Below are 24,718 nucleotides of genomic sequence, written 5' to 3' on the forward strand. Positions count from 1 at the left end.
ATGTAACAGTTATAGGAGTCCATATATAACTATTTCCATAATTATGTTTATAGTGAATTTTGACGTATTTAAATTATGTGAATAGAAATAATATGTCATAGACATTACACTTTGATTATTGATAGTGATGAGAATATTGGAAAATTGCTAAAGAAAAGTAATTTTGTTTTTGAAAACAGAAAAAATAACTATTCTACCATACATTAAGGGATTAATGACCAAGCTGAGTCAGTGTTGCATTTTTATATTGTAATATAATATTGCAGTTATTAGCTATAAATTTTATTAATTATTGGTAATCCTAACTCTGGAGGGGTCATTATTTCATATATGTCTTACCTCATGAGCCATCAGAATTTCTGCTAATGGTTGTTGTTATCCTAAGCTTTTTAATCACGATGGTATTAACATTTTTGGGGGGTGTGTGTTTAATATCCTGAATTCAAAGGAATTTGACACACATTAGTTTCAGGTGTACAACAGTAACTGTTGTGTTCACCATAATTGCAGCTACCATCTGTCACTATACTCAAATTTTAATTATTGAAAACAAAACAAACACAGTAGAAATCTAAATGAATAAAATGCCAGGCTGAATTTCATTTCCTTTGAATGAAATAAATAACTTTACCATTGAGCATATAGAACAAAAAGCAACTCTTATTAAATCTTTATTTGTATAGTAGGCATTTATTTTATAGTAAACATGCCTTATATAACTATCTCAAAACATTAAAATGATTTTGAATATCTTCTGTTTGGAATATCAGAGTTGAAATCATCTTTATATGAGGATTATGGGGAAGATGGTGGAGTTAGGAGGACCCTGAACTCACTTTATCCCATGGATGCAACTAGATAACACATCAATGTAAATAACCCAAAAAATGATCCCACGACTGGTATAACAAACTCCACAACTAAATATAGAGAAGAGGACACATTGAAGAGGTTGGGAAGGATAGAGATGTGGTGGGGAGCTAAACCCTCTAGGTATGGCCAATGGAGGGGGCAGGAACCACAGGGGTTAAGGGTGAGAAACAGAACATCACCCTGGGAAGCCTGCACAGGGAAGACAAATCCCCATAGCATTTGGCGTTGAAAACCAGAAGGAACGAATTTCATGAGTTCTAGCGACCAGAAGGATGTAAAGCCTGGCACTCTAAAAATCAGCGGGCTTGGCTCAGAGAGCTTAGAGGGTGATAGAAACCTGAGTTCTTGCCCTTTAAGGCTGGCACAACAAAGAGACTGAGGAGATACAGCTTAGAAGCAGCTCTTTGAAAAACATCTGGGGCACACCAGAGGGAGAGTTAGTTAATAATCTCACAGATCCCCGAGGGACTTCTCCAGGAACAAATGAGTTAACAGGCACCCTCCCTTGCTCCCCAGCATAATCACACAGTCACCTGCAGGAACCAGTGCTGCACAGGCATTCACTACCTAAATTCCTTACACTGTGCCCCATCCTGTCCAGCTGGTCCTGACTCAGCCCTGGCCCCGCAAGCCTCTCCCCCAAAAGACCACAGCAAACCTTGCCAACATTGCCTCTCCCAACTTCCTGTAGAGGTCATGTGCACCTTGTTAAAACTGCACCCCCTGCCCATGTTTTGCAGAACAGCCACAACCAGCCCAGTCTTAGCAGTGGTTCTGTGTCCCCTGTGGAAGAAGACAAGTGCTACCTTGTTAAAAGTGTGTGCCTCTCCCACTACTTTCAAGAACAAGAGACATAGCTGACTTTCCTAATACATGAGAACAGACACAGAGTTAGGAAAAAGAGAGGACTATGCCCCAAATGAAAGAACAGGACAAAATCACAGCAAGAGACCTAAGCAAATAGGAGATAAGTAATATACTTGATTAGAGAATTTAAGGTAATGATCATAAAGATACTCACTGTACTTGAGAAAAGAGTGGATGACATCAGTGAGACCCAACAGAGAGATAAAAAAGACCCATTCAGAGATGAAGAACACAATAAATAAAATGAAGAATATACTTGATTGAATAAATAGCAGCTAGAGAAAACAGAGGAATGGATTAATGACTTGGGAGACAGTAATGGGAAAGTAATCAGGCTCAGCAAGTGAGAGAAAAAAGGGTTATGCAAAATGAGAATAGACTTAGGGAACTCAGTGACTCCATCAAGCATAGTAACACTTGCATTATAGGTTTCCCAGAAGTAGACTTCCCTCTAGTAACCATCAGTTCTCTCCAACTAAGAGTGTTTCTTGGTTTCTCTTATTTTTCCCCTTTGCTTGTTTGTTTTGTTTCTTAAATTCCACATATGAGTGACATCATATGGTATTGGTCTTTCTGACTTATTTCATTTAGCATTATACTCTTAGCTCCATCCATGTTGTTGCAAATGGCAAGATTTCATTTTTTATGGCTGGATAATATTCTATTGTATAACTATACCGTATCTTCTTTATCCATCGATTGATGGACACTTGGGCTGCTTCCATACCTTGGCAATTGTAAATACTGCTATAAACATAGTGTGTATGTATCCCTTTGAAATAGTGTTCTTGTATTCTTTGGGTAAACACCTAGTAGTGTGATTGCTGGATCATAAGTTCTATTTTTAACACTTTAAGGAACCTCCATACTGTTTTTCACAGTGGCTGTACAGTTTGCCTTCCTGCTAGCAGTGCAAGAGTGTTCCCTTTTTCCTTGCCAACAGTTGTTGTTTCTTGTGTTGTTGATTTTAGCCATTCTGACAGGTGTGAGGTGCTATCTCATTGTAGTTTTGATTTGCATAGGAAACAGTGGCTTTGAACGACACATTGGACCAGATGGATTTAAGAGTATATTCAGAACATTCCATCCTAAAACTGCAGAATACACATGTTTTTCAAGTGTACATGGAACATTCTCCAGAGTAGATCACATATTAGGCCACAAAAGAAGTCTCAACAAAATAAAGATTGAAGTCATACCATGCATCTTTTCTGACCACAAGATTGAGAAGCTAGACACCAACAAGAAAAAAAATCTAGGAACACCACCAATTCATGGAGGTTAAATAGCATGCTACTTAGAAATGAATGGGTCAACCAAGAAATCAAAGAAGAAATAAATTACATGGGGACAAAGAAAATGAAAATACAATGGTCCAAATCTTTGAGATGCAGCCAAGTGTTTCTGACAGGGGGACATTTATAGCAATACAGACCTACCTCAAGAAGGAATAATAATCTCAGACAACCTAATCTTACACCAAAAGGAGCTAGAAAAAGAACAAAACCTAAGACCAGCAAAAGGAAGGAAATAATAAAGATACATAAGTGCTATGGAAGCTAAAAGAACCCTAGAGCTGATCAATAAAACCAAGAGCTGGCTCTTTGAAAAGATCAACAAAATTGATAAGCCCCTAGGCAGACTCAAAAATTAAAAAGTGGTCTCAAAATCACAAATGAAAGAGGAAAAATAACATCATCGAAATACAATTTTAAGAGAAAATTATGAAAAACCATATGCCAACAAATTGGACAACCTAGAAGAAATAGATACATTTCTAGAAACATATAACCTACCAAAACTTAAGCAGGAAGAAATGGAAAATTTGAACAGACCAATTACCACCAATGGAATTGAATCAGTAATCAAAAAAACTCCCAGCAAACGAAAGTCCAGGACCAGCTGGCTTCACAGGTGAATTGTACCAATCATTTAAAGAAGCTTTACTACCTAATCTTCTCAAGCTATTTAAAAAAAAAAAAAAAAAATAGAAGAGGAAAAAAACTTCTAAATTCATTCAATGAAGGCATTACTCTACCAAAACTGGATAAAGACATCACAAAAAGAGACCACCAGGCCAGTATCTCTGATGAACATAGATGCAAAAATCCTCAACCACATACTAGCAAATAAATCCAACAATATATTTAAAAAATCATTCACCACCATCAAGTGGGTTTTATTCTTCAGATGCAAAGCTGTTTCAATATTTGCAATTCAATCAACATTAAATCACATCAGTAAGAGAAAGGATAAAAACATTATGTTCATTTCCATAGATGGAGAAAAAGCATTTGACAAAGTACAACTTCCATTTGTGATAAAAAAACCCTTAACAAGGTAGGTTTATAGGGAACATACCTCAATCATAAAGGCTGTAAATGAAAATCCCTCAGCTAACATTATACTCAATGCTGAAAAATCAATGTACAGAAATCTGTTGCCTTTCTATACACTAAAATAATAAAGCAGGAGAAAGAGAAATTAAGAAAACAATCCCATTTACAATTGCACTAAAATTAATTAAATACCTTAGGACTAAACTTAACCAAAGAGGTAAAAGACCTGTACTCTAAAACTACAAAACAATGATGAAAGAAATTGAAGATGACAAAATGGAAAGACATTCCATGCTTATGGATTAAAAAAACAAATATTGTTAAAATGTCTATACTACGCAAAGCAATCTATAGATTCAGTGCAATCCTTATCAAAATACCTAAAGCATTTTTCACAGAAATAGAATAATTGTAAAATTTGTATGGAAACACAAGATCCCAAAAAGCCAAAGCAACCTTGAAAAAGAAAAAACTGGAGGCATCACAATTCCAGATTTCAAGTTATATTACAAAGCCATAGTCATCAAAACAGTAGGTACTGGCACAAAAATAGACACGTAAATCAATGGAACCAAGTAGAAAATCCAGAAATAAACTTGAAATTATATGGTCAATTACTCTTTAACAAAGGAGGCAAGAAAATACAATGGGAAAAAGTCTCTTCAACAAAGGGTGTTGGGAAAACTGGACAGGAACGTGCAAAAGAATCAAACTGGACCACAGTCTTACACTATACACAAAAATAAACTCAAAATGGATAAAAGACCTAAATGTGAGACCTGAAACCATAAAAGTCCTAGAAGAGAGCACAGGCAGTAATTTCTCTGACATTGGCCATAACAACATTTTTCTAGATAGGTCTCCTGAGCCAAGGGAAATAAAAGCAAAATAAACTATTGGGCCAGCAAAACAAAGAGCTTCTGCACAGTGAAAGAAACAATCAACAAAACTAAGAGGCAACCTGAATGGGAGAAAATATTTGCAAGTGACATCCAATATAGGGTTAATATCCAAAATATATAAGGAACTGATACAACTCAACACCCAAAAAACAAATAATCCAGTTAAAAAATGGGCAGAAAACATGAACAGACATTTCTCCAAAGAAGACTTACAGATGGCCAACAGATACATTTGAAAAGATGCTCAAATCACTCATTATCAGGGAAACGAGAATCGAAACAACAATGAGATATCACCTCACACCTGTCAGAATGGCTAAAATCAAAAACATAAGAAACAACTGTTAGTGAAGATGTGGAGACAAAGGAACCCTCTTACACTGTTGGTGGGAATGCAAACCCGTTTCCACAGTGCAGCCACTGTGGAAAACAGTGTGGAGGTTCCTCATAAAGTTAAAAATAGAACTACAAAATACAAAATCACTAGTTCAAAGGGATACATGCACCCCTATGTTTATTGTAATATTATCTACAATAGCTAAATTATGGAAGCAGCCCAAGTACCCATGAATAGATAAACTGATAAAGAAGAAGTGTTATATGGAATATTATTTGGCCATAAAAAAAAATGAAATCTTGCCATTTGCAACAACATGGATGGAGCTAGAGAGTACAATGCTAAGCCAAATAAGTCAGAGAAAGGCAAATACCATATGATTTTACTCATGTGGAATTTAAGAAACTAACAAAGGAGAAAAGAGAAAGACAAACGAAGAAACAGATTCTTAACTATAGAGAACAAATTGATGGTTTCCAGAGGAGAGGTGGGTGGGGGGATGGATGAAATAGGTGAAGATGATTAAAGAGTACCTTTATCATGATGAGCACTGAGTAATGTGTAGAAAACTGAGGCACTATATTGTACACCTGAAACATAATACCTAGGTTGACTCTGCTGAAATTAAAATCTAGAGATCTTAATTTAAAAAATATACATAAGTACGATGGCCAATTTTAAGTGTCAACTTGACTGGTCATAGGGTAGCCAGACATTCAGCCTAACATTATTCTGGATTTGTCTGAATGAGATTAACTTTTGAATTGGTAGACTAAGTAAAGGAGATGGTTCTAATATGGGTGGGCATCCTCCAATCAAATGAAGACCTGCCTAGAACAAAAAGGCTAAGTCAGAGAGAAATCCATCTGCCTTTTTGAGCTGGATAGCAGTCAGGTCTTGCTTTTGGACTTGAACTGAAAAATCAGCAATTTGGGGGTCTTGAGCCTGCAAACTTTCAGACTAGAACTTACATAGTCACCTCTCCTGGTTCTCAGGCCTAGGACTTTGACTGAAACTACATGGTCAGCTTTCCTTAGTGTCTAGCCTGTCAACTGCAGATCTTGGAACTTCCCAGCCCCCATAATCATGTGAGCTAATTCCTCATTACATATATTATACACATACACATGTATTAGCTGTTGGTTCTGTTTCTCTGGAGAACCTTGACTAATACAATGAGTTACATCAACTTGAATAAATCCTTAGACTTTAGCCTAAATAATCCATGAATCCTCTATTATTACTGAGAAGTTAGGCAAGGATAGGAGTCCAGTTAAGAATCAGATCTCACATTCATTGGACCATTTAACATTCATAATTTCATTTCCTCTGTTCCAACAACCTGACAAATGGACAAAAGTAGTAGCAGTGTTCACATTTTACTTGTGAATCTCAGAGGATACATGATTTGCCCAAATTTACAGTTCACATATCTAGAAAGTTTCTGTATTAAGACTTGAACCCAGGTTTTTCACATATTAGTTTTATTATCTTATAACTGTATCTTTATATGTATATATTAAATGAGATTTCATCATTTGAAGATGAAACCTGTGTCCAAGTCCAAATTCTCTAGTAGAGATTTACTATTTATTTGGGTTACTAGTACTTTATCACAGGTACAGTTTCCATTTAATTTACATCTTTAAAATGTCTTCAAATATTTCTGAAAATAGATTGAATACACAAACAGATACATTTTACAGCTGACATTTTAAAATTTTAGCTTATTGAGGTTTCCTATTAACTTAAAAATGGAACAAGAAAAAAAGTATAAAAGAATAAAGCAAATATCTAGTTTTTACTGAGGGCATTCTGGAGATTTTTTTCATCTTGCCCCTTGTTTACCAAACTTCCAACTAATCCTTGGAAATCCTTAGAAAGGTAAAACTTTAGGAGCCCCTGGGTGGCTCAGGTTAAGTATCCCACCCTCGGTTTCAGCTCAGGTCATGATCTCAGGGTTGTGGGATAGAGCCCTGTGTTGGGAGTCTGCTGGAGATTCTTTCTCTCCCTCTCCCTTTGTCCCTTCCCCCACCCCCATGCCTCCAACCCCTCCCAGTCATGCTCTCAATAAATGGGAAATAAATACTCTTTTTTAAAAAAAGGAAAGCTAAAACTTTAATCATGGGGTGGGTGGAGGCAGAACCCAGTACTCGAAGCAATTAAGATATTTTTGGTCTCAGCTCTGAAAAATAATAAATGGATGTTCTGGGCTTATTTTGGGGGGAGGATTGCTTCCTGTTCCTTGAAAAAAAGTAAACATGTATGAAAATGCATAAACTCAAGTAGTACAATAATTCATTATACCCTCATGTAGTATGTTCGATTCATCTGAAGTTAAAAAACAAAACAAAAACAAAAACTCTGTTTGTGTCCTTTCCCACAAGCCAAAGCTAGGCACAAAACAAGCATGCTGAGTGTTTCCCTCACAAATTTCTGACTCTGCTTGGACAGTGACTCACACTGCCAAGTCTTCCTACAGTTCATCAGAATTAGTTAGGTCTCTACAAAATGTTGAATTTGAAGCTCAAGTGGAAATGCCACACAATGAAGAACGTAAGGCAGTTTACAGAGCTGGGTGCCAGCAGTTAGCAAATCTAACTAGAGGAAAGACTGGCCTTCCTAATGGGGGAAACAATGGAGTCTTTTCAAATTGTGTAGAAAAACTCTTCAACTGCAATTTTACTTTTTGTTTAACAAGGTACATTTGGATGAGAAAAATGAAATAAAACAAATGGATTAAGACAATGGGAAAAAAAGATTAAATACAGGAAGACCTGGTAAAGGAAATATTTAATAGATGAATTTTTAAAAGTAGATCTAAGAGATACACATTTTGAAATACAGATTTGTCTCAGGACAATCATATGTAATTTTTTGTAATGTATGGGATATCAACAATTACAGTCTAAAGTAAACAATCAAAATTGCCTTCAAATCAGCATGGAAGTATATTATGGAAGATCTAATTCAACCTGTAATCGCTGTCAGTGCTGATTCTTAGTTTTGGTAGAAAGTAGACTTATAATTTAGGGGCAGAATGGGGTGATTCATGTACTCCTCTCTTCTCCCTTGCATAATGCCTTAAACAGCTACTTGACAGTGATAAATATCTTGCTTTTTGTATTTTCTTAGTTGTCTGTAGAGTATGTATCTCAGCAATTTGGTGCATATTTTATGGATAAATACCCTGTTCCTTGGTAACCTAATGTTGATTAATCAGTGTTTATTAAGTAGAAAAGGATAAATTTGATGAGGTCAAGAGGAGTTAAGTACTTAACAGCCCAATCTCTTAGGCTTACAGTAGACCTGAATGAGTTGAAAATGGCTTGAGTTTGACATAGACTTCAGAAGAGACAAGCATCTGACATTCTTTCCTAATCAAAGGGTAAGTCCCCTGAAGATGGAGTGATCCCAGACCTTATATTAACACATCATATCTTGTTTTGTGGTAATCCATTATTTGTTAAAGGACAAATTCTTAGGTAGATGCATAAATAAAAAGTGGTTTCATTTTGGTAGAAAAGACCCATACAAAACACAATCTTGCAAAAATATTTAAAGGAAATATATATATATTATGTGTGTGTGTGTGTGTGTGTACACTCACACATGTAATAAGTGAAAAATTGGCTTTAAGGCAAAAGCTTTAGATTTATTACCTAATAATGCAGGGAACAGTTCAGAGTCAAAATTGTCTAGAAACTATGTGCCCCAATAATATAACCTTAAAATAAATTTTAAAAATTAACAAAATTACAAGAAGAAATTGGCATAGCCATAGACTTTTGTGTGTGTGTGGTTCTGAAAAATATATTTTTTTAATTTTATTATGTTAGTCACCATACATCATTAGTTTTTGATGTAGAGTTCCATGATTCATTGTAGGCGTATAACACCCAGTACTCCATGCAATACATGCCCTCCTCAATACTCATCACCGGGCTAACATATCCCCCCCCCACCCCCTTCCCCTCTAAAACCCTCAGTTTGTTTCTCAGAGTCCATAGACTCTCATGATTCATCCTCCCCTCTGATTTTTCCTTCATTTTTCCCTTCCTACTATCTTATTTTTTTTAACAAAGAATGTATTATTTGTTTCAGAGGTACAGGTCTGTGATTCATCAGTCTTACATAATTCACAGCGCTCACCATAGCACATACCCTCCCCAATGTCCATCACCCAGCCACCCCATCCCTCCCACCCCCGCACCACTCCAGCAACCCTCAGTTTGCTTCCTGAGATTAAGAGTCTCTTATGCTTTGTCTCCCTTTCTGGTTTCATCTTTTCATTTTTTCCTCCCTTGCCCTATGATCCTCTGTCTTGTTTCTCAAATTCCTCATATCAGTGAGATCATATTATACTTGTCTTTCTCTTATTGACTTATTTTGCTTAGCATAATACCCTCTAGTTCCATCCATGTCGTTGCAAATGGCAAGATTTCATTTATTTGATGGCTGCATAATATTCCATTGTGTGTGTGTGTGTGTGTGTGTGTGTGTGTGTGTATATATCACATCTTCTTTATCCATTCATCTGTTGATGGACATCATGGCTCTTTCCACAGTTTGGCTATTGTGGACATTGCTGCTATAAACATCGGGGTGCACATACCCCTTCGGATCCCTACATTTGTATCTTTGGGGTAAATACCCAGTAGTGCAATTGCTGGGTCATAGGGTAGCTCTATTTTCAACTTTTTGAAGAACCTCCATACTGTTTTCCAGAGTGGCTGCACCAGCTTGCATTCCACCAACAGTGTAGGAGGGTTCTCCTTTCTCTGCATCCTCGCCAACATCTGTCGTTTGCTGACTTATTACTTTTAGCCATTCGGACTAGTGTGAGGTGGTATCTCATTGAGGTTTTGATTTGGATTTCCCTGATGCCGAACGATGTTGAGCACTTTTTCATGTGTCTGTTAGCCATTTGGATGTCTTCTTTGCAGAAATGTCTGTTCATGTCTTCTGCCCATTTCTTGGATTATTTGTTCTTTGGGTGTTGAGTTTGATAAGTTCTTTATAGATTTTGGATACTAGCCCTTTATCTGATATGTCATTTGCAAATATCTTCTCCCATTCTGTCAGTTGTCTTTTGGTTTTGTTGACTGTTTCCTTTGCTGTGCAAAAGCTTTTTATCTTGATGAAGTCCCAATAGTTCATTTTTTGCCCTTGCTTCCCTTGCCTCTGGCAATGTGTCTAGGAAGAAGTTGCTGTGGCTGAGGTCAAAGAGGTTGCTGCCTGTGTTGGATTTTGATGGATTCCTGTCTCACACTTAGGTCTTTCATCCATTTTGAGTCTATTTTTGTGTGGGGGGTAAGGAAATGGTCCAGTTTCATTCTTCTGCATGTGGCTGTCCAATTTTCCCAACACCATTTGTTGAAGAGACTGTCTTTTTTCCGTTGGACATTCTTTCCTGCTTTGTCAAAGATTAGTTGACCATAGAGTTGAGGGTCCATTTCTGGGCTCTCTGTTCTGTTCCATTGATCTATGTGTCTGTTTTTGTGCCAGTACCATACCGTCTTGATGATGACAGCTTTGTAGTAGAGCTGGAAGTCTGGAATTGTGATGCCACCAGCTTTGCTTTTCTTTTTCAACATTCCTCTGGCTATTTGGGCTCTTTTCTGGTTCCATACAAATTTTAGGATTATTTGTTCCATTTCTTTGAAAAAAGTAGATGCTATTTTGATAGGGGTTGCATTAAATGTGTAGATTACTCTACGTAGCATTGACATCTTCACAATATTTGTTCTTCCAGTCCATGAGCATGGAACATTTTTCCATTTCTTTGTGTCTTCTCAGTTTCTTTCATGAGTATTTTATAGTTTTCTGAGTACAGATTCTTTGCCTCTTTGGTTAGATTTATTCGTAGGTATCTTATGGTTTTGGGTGCAATTGTAAATGGGATCGACTCCTTAATTTCTCTTTCTTCTCTCTTGTTGTTGGTGTATAGAAATGCAGCTGATTTCTGTGCATTGATTTTATATCCTGCCACTTGACTGAATTCCTGTATGAGTTCTAGCAGTTTTGGGGTGGAGGCTTTTGGGTTTTCCACATCACGTATCATGTCATCTGCAAAGAGTGAGAGTTTGACTTCTTCTTTGCCAATTTGGATGCTTTTATTTCTTTTTGTTGTCTGATTGCTGAGGCTAGGACTTCTAGCACTATGTTGAATAGCAGTGGTGATAGTGGACATCCCTGCCATGTTCCTGACCTTAAGGGGAAACCTCTCAGTTTTTCCCCATTGAGAATGATATTTGCTGTGGGTTTTTCATAGATGACTTTTATGATGGTGATGTATGTACCCTCTACCCCTACCCTCTAAAGAGTTTTAATCAAGAAAGGATGCTGTACTTTGTCAAATGCTTTTTCTGCATCTATTGAGAGGATCATATGGTTCTTGTTCTTTATTAATGTATTGTATCACATTGATTGATTTGCAGATATTGAACCAAACTTGCAGCCCAGGAATAAATCCCACTTGGTTGTATTGGCTAGTATTTTGGTGAGAATTTTTGCATCCATGTTCATCATGGATATTTGTCTGTAATTCTCCTTTTTGATGGGGTCTTTGTCTGGTTTGGTTATCAAAGTAATGCTGGTCTCATAAAATGAGTTTGGAAATTTTCCTTCCTTTTCTATTTTCTGGAACAGTTTCAGAAGAATAGGTATTAATTCTTCTTTGAATGTTTGGTAGAATGCCCCTGGGAAGCCATCTGGCTCTGAGCTCTTGTTTGTTGGGAGTTTTTTGATTACTGCTTCAATTTCCTTACTAGTTATGGGTCTGTCAGGTTTTCTATTTCTTCCTGGTTCAGTTTTGGTAATTTATACTTCTCTAGGAATGCATCCATTTCTCCCAGATTGTCTAATTTGCTGGCATAGAGTTGCTCATAATATGTTCTTATAATTGTTTGTATTTCTTTGGTGTTGGTTGTGATCTCTCCTCTTTCATTCATGATTTTATTTATTTGGGTCATTTTTCTTTTGGGTAAGTCTGGCCAGGGGTTTATCAATCTTATTAATTCTTTCAAAGAACCAGCTCCTAGTTTCGTTGATCTGTTCTACTATTCTTTTGGTTTCTATTTCATTGATTTTTGCTCTGATCTTTATTATTTCTCTTCTCCTGCTGGATTTAGGCTTGATTTGCTGTTCTTTCTCCAGCTCCTTTAGGTGTAGGGTTAGGTTGTGTATTTGAGACCTTTCTTGTTTCTTGAGAAAGGCTTGTATTGCTATATACTCTCCTCTTAGGACTGCCTTTGCTGCATCTCAAAGATTTTGAACAGTTGTGTTTTCAGTTTCATTGGTTTCCGTGATTTTTTTTTTTACTTCTTTAATTTCCTGGTTGACCCATTCATTCTTTAGTAGGATGCTCCTTAGCCTCCATGTATTTGAGTTCTGGTTTCAAAGCATTGTGGTCCGAATATATGCAGGGAATGATCCCAAGAATGGGGATGGAGAATGTCCCATGGGCACTAGAGAAGAATGTGTATTCTGTTGCTTTGGGATGGAATGTTCTGAATATTATCTGTGAAGTCCATCTGGTCTAGTGTGTCATTTAAAGCCTTTAGTTCCTTGTTGATCTTTTGCTTAGATCTGTCCATTTTCAGTGAGGGGGGGTATTAAAGTCCCCTACTATTATTGTATTGTTGTCAATGTGTTTCTTTGCTTTTGTTATTAACTGGCTTATATAATTGGCTGCTCCCATGTTAGGGGCATAGATATTTACAATTGTTAGATCTTCTTGTTGGATAGACCCTTTAAGTAGGATACAGTGTCCTTCCTCATCTCTTATTATAGTCTTTGGTTTAAAATCTAATTTATCTGATATAAGGATTGCCACCCCAGCTTTCTTTTGGTGTCCATTAGCATGGTAAATGGCTTTCCACCCCCTCACTTTCAATCTGGAGCTGTCTTAGGGTCTAAAATGAGTCTCTTGCAGACAGCATATTGATGGATCTTGTTTTCTTTTGTTTTTGTTTTTTGGTTTGTTTGTTTTTTTGGTCTTGTTTTTTTTATCCAATCTAATACCCTGTGTCTTTTGATTTGGGCACTTAGCCCATTTACATTCAGGGTAACTGAAATTGGCATAGCCATAGACTTTAACAGAGACTGACTGATAGAAAAGGAAATCACTTGGATTTGGAAATACAACAAAAATTTAATCTGGCTATATCTAGAACCTGCCCAGACATGTTTGATGACACACATTCTTTCAGACATATTGACTAAGCAAATGGTGACAACCAAAGGATTATTAATATACTGATAGCATTGTGCTTAGAAATGTGTATAATTAATGAAGATGAAAACACTACACATTAAATTTGTGGGATGGAACTAAAGTGGTATTTTGGCACACATGTTAGAAAAAGAAAATTAATGAGCTATTCATTTAACCCAAGAAGTCAGAAACAGAACCAAGAAAATAAAAGGAGAAATTAAACAAAACAAAACAAAGCAATAGAGAAGACCAATAAAAGCAAAATCTTTGAATGGACTTAAAAATATCTAGCAAGATTAGCCAAGAACAAGTATAAAATAATAAGAATGAACAAAAGATTTTAAAAATTAAAATATTAATGCCTTTATGCTAGTATATTTGAAAATTTAGACTGTTTTACAAAAACATAATTGGCAAATATTGACTCAAAAAAAGACATTCATGAATTTACAATGATTAATACATTGAATCAGTATTATAAAAACCTATGCACTAAAAAATAATACCCAGATAGTTTTACAAATGAGTTTCACCAAAACCTTAAGGATGAAATAATATTCATTTTAGACAAACAGATTGAAAGGAGGGGAAAGTACCCCAGCTTATTTTGTGATAGCATTATAATCCTATCATCAAGAGCAGTATTAAAAGGCAAATTCTATTATAATCACTTGTGATTGTAACTGCAACTCATTTGTATGTTGAATTTAGTAATGTGTATCTGCTATTACCCACTCGCTGCACTGGATGCTTTGTATGTAATTAGCTAATTTAGCCAAGATGCTAAAGAATATTTTTTTTCACCCTTTGACAGAAAAGTATGAAAATATTATCAATAAAATACTTCTATTAAACATATGATCACAATACAAAATAAAAATAAGCCTGCAACCAAAGTAAGTTTCTAAGTGGCTCATGTATTAGTCAAGCAGGGAAAGTGACCTCACTTATGGATAGTGAGTTTATTAAATTGTGTTTGATTGCAGCAAGAAATGTGTCTAGAGAAATTAAACTTGCTTGACTAATAGCATTATGGCAAAAACAGTGCTTGAAGGGCTGAAATTGAGATATCAGCAATATTAATAATCAACTATAAAACAAGACAACTGATTAAAACTTCTTTTGTCTCTTAAGTTGAGATGTTATTAATACTGCTGGGGTTTTTTGAGTAATCAATGATGAGTCTGAAGTGACAGAAGACAGTATTTATGAGTAGTATAAGTGGAACACCTTTAGCTGAGAATATTTTCAATGTAAAAAACAAAATAACTCAGTAAAACCTAAAGTGGAATCTAAGGTGTATGAAGCAGAAAAAGGCTTATTTGGACAAATTTACAAAGTTTATTAAAATATAAGGCATTCGGTTATTTCTTGAACTATTCATTTCTTGAATTAGGTACATTGTGGAAAACCTTTGAATCTATCATGTGATATTGAACAGTAGTGTCTATGTTAAACTTCGTTTTCATGAATTTAATCATCAGTTCTGTGAGATTTTGTCCAAAATAGAACCCAAGAATTACTTGAACCCAAATCCTTACTTGTCCTAAGACACAGCAGCTTGATGGCTTTGTGGGAAACTTTTATTACAATTTTTTTCAGGTCAGGGCCAAGATTGAAATTTTTCTGAACAAGAACTGCCCTAAAACTTTATTACAAACACTAAATGGCTTTGGAAATTAGCTTATGCTGCAGAATGGACAATGATTCTTGATGAATTCAGTTTTTATATGTGAAGCTTATGCCGTGATAAAGCCATTTTGCTGATAACATTGGTTGAATCACATGTAGTGGCTAAGCTGCTTTATAAATTCATACTGTCCAAGTTAAAACAAGAAGTTAAATCTACATTTCCAATGGATATATTTACTGAGCACATACTATAGGCTCAGCAATGTTTTTTTGGACTTTATACATGTGGAAAATAAATTCCCATATTTCAAAATAGTTTTCACTGTTCAATTGAACTGCCAGTTTAATCTTCAACTGGAAGTACTTAATCTTCAATGCATTGACAAGTTATTAGGTAAGTATCTAGAAAATCCAGAAGGTGGCTATAAATCCTTTACAAATGATGAATATACTCAATTTGGAAACATCTATATAAAATTCATAAAATCTCTATACAGATCCACATTAACAGATGGACATTTACAATTGATTTTAATAACAGGGAACATAAATTTGAAACCCAGTTAAGCAAAATGTTATCCCCGTCCAAAGAATTTCATTCTTAGTAGACCTATAATATATATTTTCTAATATATTTATCAGTTATTGAATTTTGAGTTTTGTCCACAGAATTTTATGAAATCTTATAACAGCAATTTTAACATGTGTGAAGTGATATATCATTGTGGCTTTGACTTGCATTTCCCTGATTATTATGAGATGTTGAACACCTTTTCAGGTATTTCAGGCCACCTGTATGTCGTCTTTGAAAAACTGTCTATTCAGAGCTGCCCATTTATTAATCAGATTTTTTTTTTTTGCTATTGAATTGTATTAAGCTTGTATATGTTTTGGATGTTAACCCCTTATCAGATATATGATTGTCAATATTTTCTCCCATTTGATAGGTTGCCTTTCATTGATGGTTTCCTTTGCTGTGCAGTGCTTTTTAATTTGCTATAGTCCCAAGTGTTTTTTTTTGTTTTGTTTTTACTTTTGTTGCCTTGCTTTAATGTCAAATCCAAAATATCATAGCCAGATTGAGGTCATAGAGTACCATCTATTTTTTTCTTCTAGGAGTTTTATGGGTTCAGATCTTAAACTATTTGACCTACTTTGGGTTAATTTTTGTGTATAGTTTAAGATAGAGTTCCAGTTTCATTCTTTTGCATGTGGCTCTCTGGTTTTCCCAGAACCATTTATAAAAGTGACTGTTCTTTCCCTATTGTGTATTCCTGGCTCTTTTGTCCTAAATTAATTGACCGCATATGTGTGAGTTTAGTTCTGGGCTACTTTTCCAGTGGTTTCTGTATGTGTTTATGCCAATACCGCACTATTTTGATTACTAAAGCTTTGGTAATATTGCTTGAAATCAGGGAGGATGTTGCCTCCAGCTTTGTTCCTATCTCAAGATTACTTTGGCTATTTGAGGTCCTGTGTGGTTCCATACAAATTTTAGGGCTGACAGTTTTAGGTCTTCCCTTCCAGATTGGAATGCATTTATTTCTTTTTTTTTTTCCTTTTTTCTTTCTTTTGCCTAATTGCACTTCCAATACTATATTGAATAAAATTGGTGAGAGTGGGCATCTTTGTTTTGTTCATGGTCTTAGAGAAAAAGCTTTCAGCTTTATTTTGAGGTACCTTTCCCTCTATACCTGCTATGTTGACAGCTTTTAACATATGTTGGATTTTATCTGCATCTGTTGAGATGATTATATGTTTTATATCCATTTTGTTAATGTGGTACATCACACTGATTGATTTGTAGATATTGAACCATTCCCGCATCCTTGGAATAAACCCACCTGATCATGCTGTGTGATCCTTTCAATATATTGAATTCTGTTTGCTATATTTTGTTAAGGATTTTTGTCTATATGTTCATTAGGGATACTGGCTTTTAATTATCTTTCCTTATTGTATACTTGTCTAAATTTGGTATTTAACCATATCACTACAGAAAATCAAAACACAAAGACAGCAAGAAGGGAACAGAGGATTTGCAAAAAGCCAGAAAACAATTGACAAAATGGCAATAAGGACATGCCTATTGATAATTACTTTAAATATAAATGCCTAAATGATCCAATCAAAAGACACAGAGTGGCTAAATGGATAAAAAAAAATAAGACCCATCTTGATACTCCCTACAGGAGACTAACATCAGACCTAAAGACACATATAGCCTAAAAGAGAAGGGATGAAAAAAGATATTCCATGTAAATAAGTAGACAAAAGAGACCTTAAAACAAAGACTAATAAGAGACAAAGAAGGGCATTACACAGTGATAAAGGGATTGATCCAACAAGATGTAATAACTGTAAATACCTATGTATCCAACATAGAAGCACCTAAATATTAAAAGCAAATATCAACAAAGGGAAAAATTGACAGTAATATGAAAATAGTAGGGAATTTTAACACCCCACTTATATCAATGATAGATGATCCAGACAGAAAATCATTTTTTTTTTAAAGTGGCTTTAAATGATACTTTAGACCAGATGGGCTTAACAGATACATAGAATATTCTGTCTAAAAACAGAATTCACATTCTTTAAGTACACATGGAACATTCTCCAGAATAGATCATGTTAAGCAATAAAAAAGTCTTAAGATTGAAATTATACCAACCCTCTTTTCTGACCATAACAGTATGAAACTAAAAATCAAGTAGGAAAAAAAAAATCCAAACATGTGGAAGCTAAACAATATGCTACTGAACAACCAATGGTTCAACAAAGGAAATTAAAAAATACCTTGAGACAAAAAAAGTAGAAACACAAAGTTTCAACATTTTCAAGCAGTTCTAAAAGACATGGTTACAATGATACAGGCTTACCTAAAAAAAAAAAAAAAATTCAAATAAACAATCTAACTTTGTGGCCTAAATGAATTAGAAAAAGAACCAACAAAATTCAAAGATAGTATATAGAATGATATAATTAAGATCAGAGCAGAAGTAAAAAGAATCTTTAATCAGGATGTTAAAGAACAGTACTCTGAAAACATTAAATACTAATGAGAGAAATTGAAGACAACACAAATGGAAAGGTATCTCATGCTCATAGATCGGAAGAATGTTGTTAAAATGTCCATATTACCCAAAGCAATCTATAGATTTAATTCAATCCCTATCAAAATACCAACAGAATTTTTCACAAAACTAGAATACTAAATTTTGTAGGGAACCACAAAGACCTCCAATATACAAAGCAATCTTGAGAAAGAAGAACAAAGCCAGAGGTTTCACAGTCCCAGATTTCAATATATACTACAAAGCTATAGTAATCAAAACAGAATGCTACTGGCACAAAAACACACATAGATCAATAGACCTGGATAGAGAGCCCAGAAATAAATCCACACTTATATGGTCAATTAATCCATGACAAAGGAGACAAAAATATACAGTGGGGAAAAGACAGTCTCTTCAATAAATGGTGCTGGGAAAACTGGACAGCTCCATTTTGCAAAAAAGAAAGAAACCAAACCAATTTCTCATACCATACACAGAAATAAACTCAAAATGGGTTCAAGACCTAAATGTGAGACCTGAAACCATAAAACTCCTAGAAGAAAACATAGGCAGTAATCTCTTTGACATTGGCCTTAGCAACTTTTTTTTTTTTGATATGTCTCCTCAGGCAAGGAAAACAAAAGCAAAAATAAACTATTGGGAATACACCAAAATGAAAGGCTTTTGTGCAGCAAAGGAACCATCAAACAAATTGAAAAGACAACCTACTGATTGGGAGAATATATTTGCAAATGATATATCCAATAAGGGGTTAATATCCAAAATATGTAAAGAACTTATACACTCAATACCAAAAAGCCCCCCCAAACGATGTGATTAAATAATGGGCAGAGGACCTGAATAGACATTTCTCGAAAGAAGACATACAGATGGCCAGCAGACACATTGGAAGATGCTCGATGTTAGTAATCATTAGGAAAATGCAAATCAAAACCACAATGAGGTTATCACCTCACACCTGTCAGAATGTCTAGACTCAAAACGACAAGAAATAACAAGTGTTGGTGACGATGTGTAGAAAAAGAAACCCTCCTCATGCACTGCCAGTGGGAATGTAATTTGATGTAGCCACTATGGAAAATAGTATGCAGTTTCCTCAAAAAATTAAAAATAGAAATACCATATGGTCCAGCAGTTCACTACTGGATAGTTACCCAAAGAAAATAGAAACACTCATTTGAAAAAAAGTATATGTACCTCTCTGTTTATTGCAGCATTTTTAACAATAGCCTAGATATGGAAGCAACCCAAGTGTCCATAAATAAATGCATGGACTGTGTGGTTGTGGGCATGTGTGTAATGGACTATCATAAAAAAAAAAATGAGATATTGCCATTTGAGACCACATGGATGGACTTTCTCTAATACCATGGATGGATGGTATTAGACAAAGTCAAACACCATATGATTTCACTTATTTGTGGAACTTAAAACAACAAATAAAAGCAAGACAGACCCATAAATACAGAGAACAAACTAATGGTTGCTAGAGGGATGGGGGATGGCAAAGTGGTTGAAGGAGAGTAGAAGATATAGGCTTCCAGTTATGGAATAACTAAGTCACAGGGATGAAAGGTACAGCTTACAGAATATAGTTAATGGAATTATAATAGATTTGTATGGTGACGGATGATAGCTACATTTTAGTGAAAAGGCAACCTTCAGAATGGGAGAAAATATTTGCAAATGACCTATCTGGTAAAGGGTTAGTATCCAAAATCTATAAAGAATTTAATAAACTCAACACTCAACATCCCCCCAAAAAATCCAGTTAAAAAATGGGCAGAAGACATGAATAGACTTTTTCCCCAAGACGACATACAGATGGCTAACAGACGCATGAAAAGATGCTTAACCTCACTCATCATCAGGGAAACACAAATCAAAGCCATGATGAGCTACTACCTCACACTGATCAGAATGGCTAAAATTAACACCACAGAAAACAACAGATGTTGGTGAGGATGCAGAGAAAGGGGAACCCTTTTACACTGGTGGTGGGAATACAAACTGGTGCAGCTGGAAAACAGTATGGAGGTTCCTCAAAAAGTTAAAAATAGAACTACCCTTGACCTAACAATTGCACTACTAAGTATTTATCCAAAGAATACAAAAATACTGATTCAAAGGGGCACATGCACCCCAATGTTTTTAGCAGCATTATCAACAATAGCCAAATTATGGAAAGAGTCCAAATGTCCATTGACTGATGGATAGTGGAATATTACTTGGCTATCAAAAAGAATGAAATTTTGCCATTTGAATGACGTGGATGGAGCTAGAGTGTATTATGCTAAGCAAAATAAGTTAGAGAAAGAAATACCATACAAGTTCACTCATATGTGGAATTTAAGGAACAAGACAGATGAACATAAAGAAAAAAAAAAAAGAGGCAAACCATAAAATAGACTCTTAACTATAGAGAACAAATGGGGGGTTGCTGAAGGGGAAAAGGGGAGGGGATGGGAAAAATGGGTGATGGGTATTAAGGAGGGCACTTGTGATGAGCACTGGTTGTTACATGCACATGATGAATCGTTACATTCTCCTGAAACTAATATTACACCAAATGTTAACTAGAATTTAAATAAAAACTTGAAACAAACAAAAAGAAAACAAAAAGAACCTAGCATAACAGAGTTGTTGAATCACTGTGTTGTACACCTGAAACTAACATTGTATGTGAACTATATTTTAATTTAAAAATATATCAAAAAATAAAGTGAATTACAGATATTCATTTTCCTTTAATTAGAATTTACTTATAACTTAAATCTGCCTCCAAACCTTAAACAAACAAAAAATCAAAGATTGGTTTTGGTGGAGTTTAATTTTTCTAACATTGCCTGTTACCATGAAATATCTCTTACTCAAATTTTCAGAATGAACATAAAGAAAGTAGATCTGCATAATTATGGTTTTAAAACTTGTCAAGTTTTTTGATTTGCTTTAACACTTGATACTCAAATCATTTTCTCTTGAAATACCTATTTTGTCATTATTTTTGCTTGTTTTGTTAACTGGTCCCACTCTTCCAGAACCATACTTTTTAGTGGCTTTGTGATTTGATTAAATCTCCAAAAATATTTTCCTCGAATTCATTAAATCCAGTGTCTTCATAAGATTTGAAGTTTTACTTTGTATTGATTGTTTGGGTTACGCTAACCCAACGAAGTAGGACATTGTCTAAATGAGGCAGGCAAGAATACTAGTAACAAACAAGGAAAGGCTGTTTGAGTAGTCACTAAATTTGTTCATTTGTGACTTTTAATTTTTTTGCTTCCCTGCTCAACCTCTTAGCTTTGAAGTTTTGAGTAATATTCAGCAAAAAGAATTCCTTATAGTTTTGATTATACTTAATCCTGATCCTGTAGATCCAAAAGACACCAAGATAATGAAGTCAACTTTCTTCCAGAAAAATAACAAAGGTGTGAATGGCTTCTGTGTTACTGAGCTATCTAGAATTTGCCTATGTTAATAATAGGAAAGAAAGTGAAAGCCATGTCTTAGTTGGGAAGCCTTTACCCCCGAGCCAGAGGTAGAGAATAATCTGTAAAGTGCAGTGTTAGAATGAAATCACCATCTTTTTCATCCCAAAAAGAACCTGAGCCCTAGGCTCACCCTTTCTCAATTCCACTTAAAGATGTCAACCAGCCACTTGGCTTGTCAGCAAAAACATCATAAAATGTTACAACTTCTAACAAAATAATGATCAACTAGACGTGCCATATCTACATAACTGAGAAAAATCCTTTCCACTTCCTTTTATAAAAAGATTTGTACTGGTACTGGGATTCTTGAATAGAAAGGACAAAAAATCAAATTTAAAGTTGGTTCATCCATAAACCAGAATCCATTGTCATGATATTTTCTTAATCCATTCAAAACTTTCCAAATAACCTAGTTGCTATTGATTTGCTTGCACACTTCTTCATTAATTCCTTTTTGCAAGTGTGACATCCCCACATCTCTCCCTTTCAGCTTGCTATGTCAGCAGCAGGATTTTGTAAACAGCAGAACAAATGGAAGCTAACTCCTGCTAGGAAATCAAGGCTTTGAAAGGCTGTGGCAGAAGTGGAAATAAGTCCCTCTCAAATGTCAGAGTTCTTGTGTGCTAGTCTTGTCTCTGTCCTAATTAAATTACAAGTGAAGCTGTTCCCATCTCATGGGACATGTGCCACCTAGCTGACAGGAGTCCTCGTCTCCCTTAAGGGTACAGAGTGAAGGGGGTTGGGTCCTGACCGGTCTCCATCAGGCCTCAAGAAGAACGAACAGGATAAAATAACATCCCTTGTTTCAGTTCAGGAAATGAACACCATTATCTGAAACGTTATCTTTAAGAAAAATCTGTTTAAATCATTTCAAGTTAGAGCATCGCTACAATTTTTGAGCCTGCCTTATGTCCACAGTAATATTTATTCAGGGCTTTTAAATGTATTACTCATTGCAAATTTAATAATTATAGTTCTTTTCATTAATTGCTATAACAATGAACACTTAACCTTAATAACACATAAAAAACCCTTAATCAAGAATTGATGCAAAGCATCTTAAAAATCTTTAATTCAGACATTTGTGTTAACTAAATTGTTTTAAAGTAAAAATTTACAAAAAAACTAAAAATTTACGAAATGTCAACAGACCTATCTGATTTGGTTTAATTATATGTAATAAACATTTTGACACCTAAATGTTTTATGCAAATAATATAGAAGCATATTTAGCAATACCTAAAGCACTATTCCAGGTCTGGTTTCTTTGCAGATTGTTTGTACTGATCATTTACTTTTTGCACCCCTCTAAAACTGCTGTCTAATTTTTTAAATACTAATTTTTACTAATTTAATACATATTTTTAAATACTAATCAACCTGATGGAAGAAAAGCATTCGCCTGAAATGAAATAATATGCAATTCACATCCTTACTGTGCCACTTAAAAGTTGTTGAATTGTAACCATGTCATTGAATTCCCCTGTCCAAAATTTCCTTTGTTCTAAATGGAGGAGTTTGTAGTCTGGAGTCATTAGCCTCACAATCTAGGATGTTTCCAAGTCTGAGTAGGTGGAATCTAAAATTATTTGTTAACCAACGGTGCAAACACAAAGCATTTATAAGTCCCAACATTTTACGCTGCTGCGGAGAAACTTCTACAACACGGGGTAAAGTAGACTTAAAATTGAATTTTCCAAAAAGCACATGTTAGGAGAAGGTCTTCTTCATGGACTTTCCACAGTAAGAGGCGATTGCCTGGACAAGGACTCTCAGAATACTCAGCCACTCATCTCACATCATGTTGCTCTTTGGTATTTCGGAGAGCTGATGTATTTGATTAAAGGTATCAGCAGCTTCTCACAAAAGAGTAAGTGAGTTAAGTCCACAATTTAATGCTCGTGTTCAAAGTACCAGAACAAAGATTGTTCATGTTAATTTTGTGATTATTTTTTCTAGGACCCACGGATCTCAGCATGAAGAGGCAGTTGGCAACTAGCTCAGGCTCCTCCAGCAGTTCAAGCTCCAGACCCCAGCTGAGTCCAACTGAGATCAGTGCTGTGAGGCAGCTCGTTGCAGGATATCGAGAATCAGCTGCATTTTTATTGCGTTCTGCAGATGAACTGGAAAATCTTATTTTACAACAGAACTGAGTCAAATGACGGTCCTCTTCACGGAGGTCTAAATTTGCAGTTTCCACTAATGACATTTTGATTTCCCAGCAGAGATGCTTCTGGTCTTACTGCACAGTCTTAAGAGAAGTACTTCCATTATGCCACATTGTCCTTGATCCATAAAGTGATGTGTTAGGGTGCTTCAAAGGAACTCTGACCTCTGAAGTACTTGAGATACCGTAATGTGTCCAGCCTACTGCTTTTTGTTTTAGTTTGTCAGCATAAATATCTGGGGCAAAAAAAAAAAAAAGGCTGTATATTCCTAATTCAAGGATAAAACAGAAGAAGCTTGTGGTATAAAAAAAATAGTTCAAGATCCAACTGAAATATTAGTGGAATTTGCTACTGACTTATTGGACAGAAAGCTGCAGTATCTGGCAAAAAAAAAAAAAAAAAAAGCCAAATTTCTTGTTGCTACAGGATATAACAACATTGAGAAGGATCTTGTATTTTAAAAAAATATATGTAATTTTTATAAAAAGAAAACTTGTTTTTCATTCAAAATTGTCATTTTTACTTTGGTAACTTTTTCATAGGTCCTAAAAGAAAACTGTTTTGAGAAACTACTGTAAGTACCTTTTCCACATCCCTTTGCCTTCTCCTCTTTCCAAATTCTTTCTACAAAAATAACAATGCTGGAAAACAAACCCTTGCTACGTTCTTTAAATCGTCACATCAGGAACTACTTCTAAGAGAAGCCTGCGTTTCTGCACTCACGCTCATCATGCCACTCAACATTGCGGTTTCGCAATAGAGGTTTTCATCACAGAATTTTTTAATATTAAAAAAAGACGTATCATTGGGA

General features: G+C 35.2%; 1 protein-coding gene across 10 annotated transcripts in view; it reads left to right on the forward strand.

Annotated features, from left to right (window-relative positions):
* Window positions 1–24,163, forward strand: part of NOL4 (nucleolar protein 4) — a 410,686-nt gene extending 386,523 nt beyond the window's left edge. For all 10 annotated transcript variants that reach the window (XM_032421281.1, XM_032421282.1, XM_032421283.1 and 7 more), the window contains one exon: window positions 23,699–24,163. In XM_032421281.1, coding sequence (XP_032277172.1) covers window positions 23,699–23,892 — 194 coding nt within the window. In that variant the 3' untranslated portion in view covers window positions 23,893–24,163. The remainder of the gene's footprint in view (window positions 1–23,698) is intronic.
* The last annotated feature ends 555 nt before the right edge of the window (window positions 24,164–24,718 follow it).

The sequence above is a fragment of the Phoca vitulina genome, unplaced genomic scaffold, assembly GCF_004348235.1.
Source record: "Phoca vitulina isolate PV1807 unplaced genomic scaffold, GSC_HSeal_1.0 scaffold24, whole genome shotgun sequence".
NCBI lineage: Eukaryota > Metazoa > Chordata > Mammalia > Carnivora > Phocidae > Phoca > Phoca vitulina.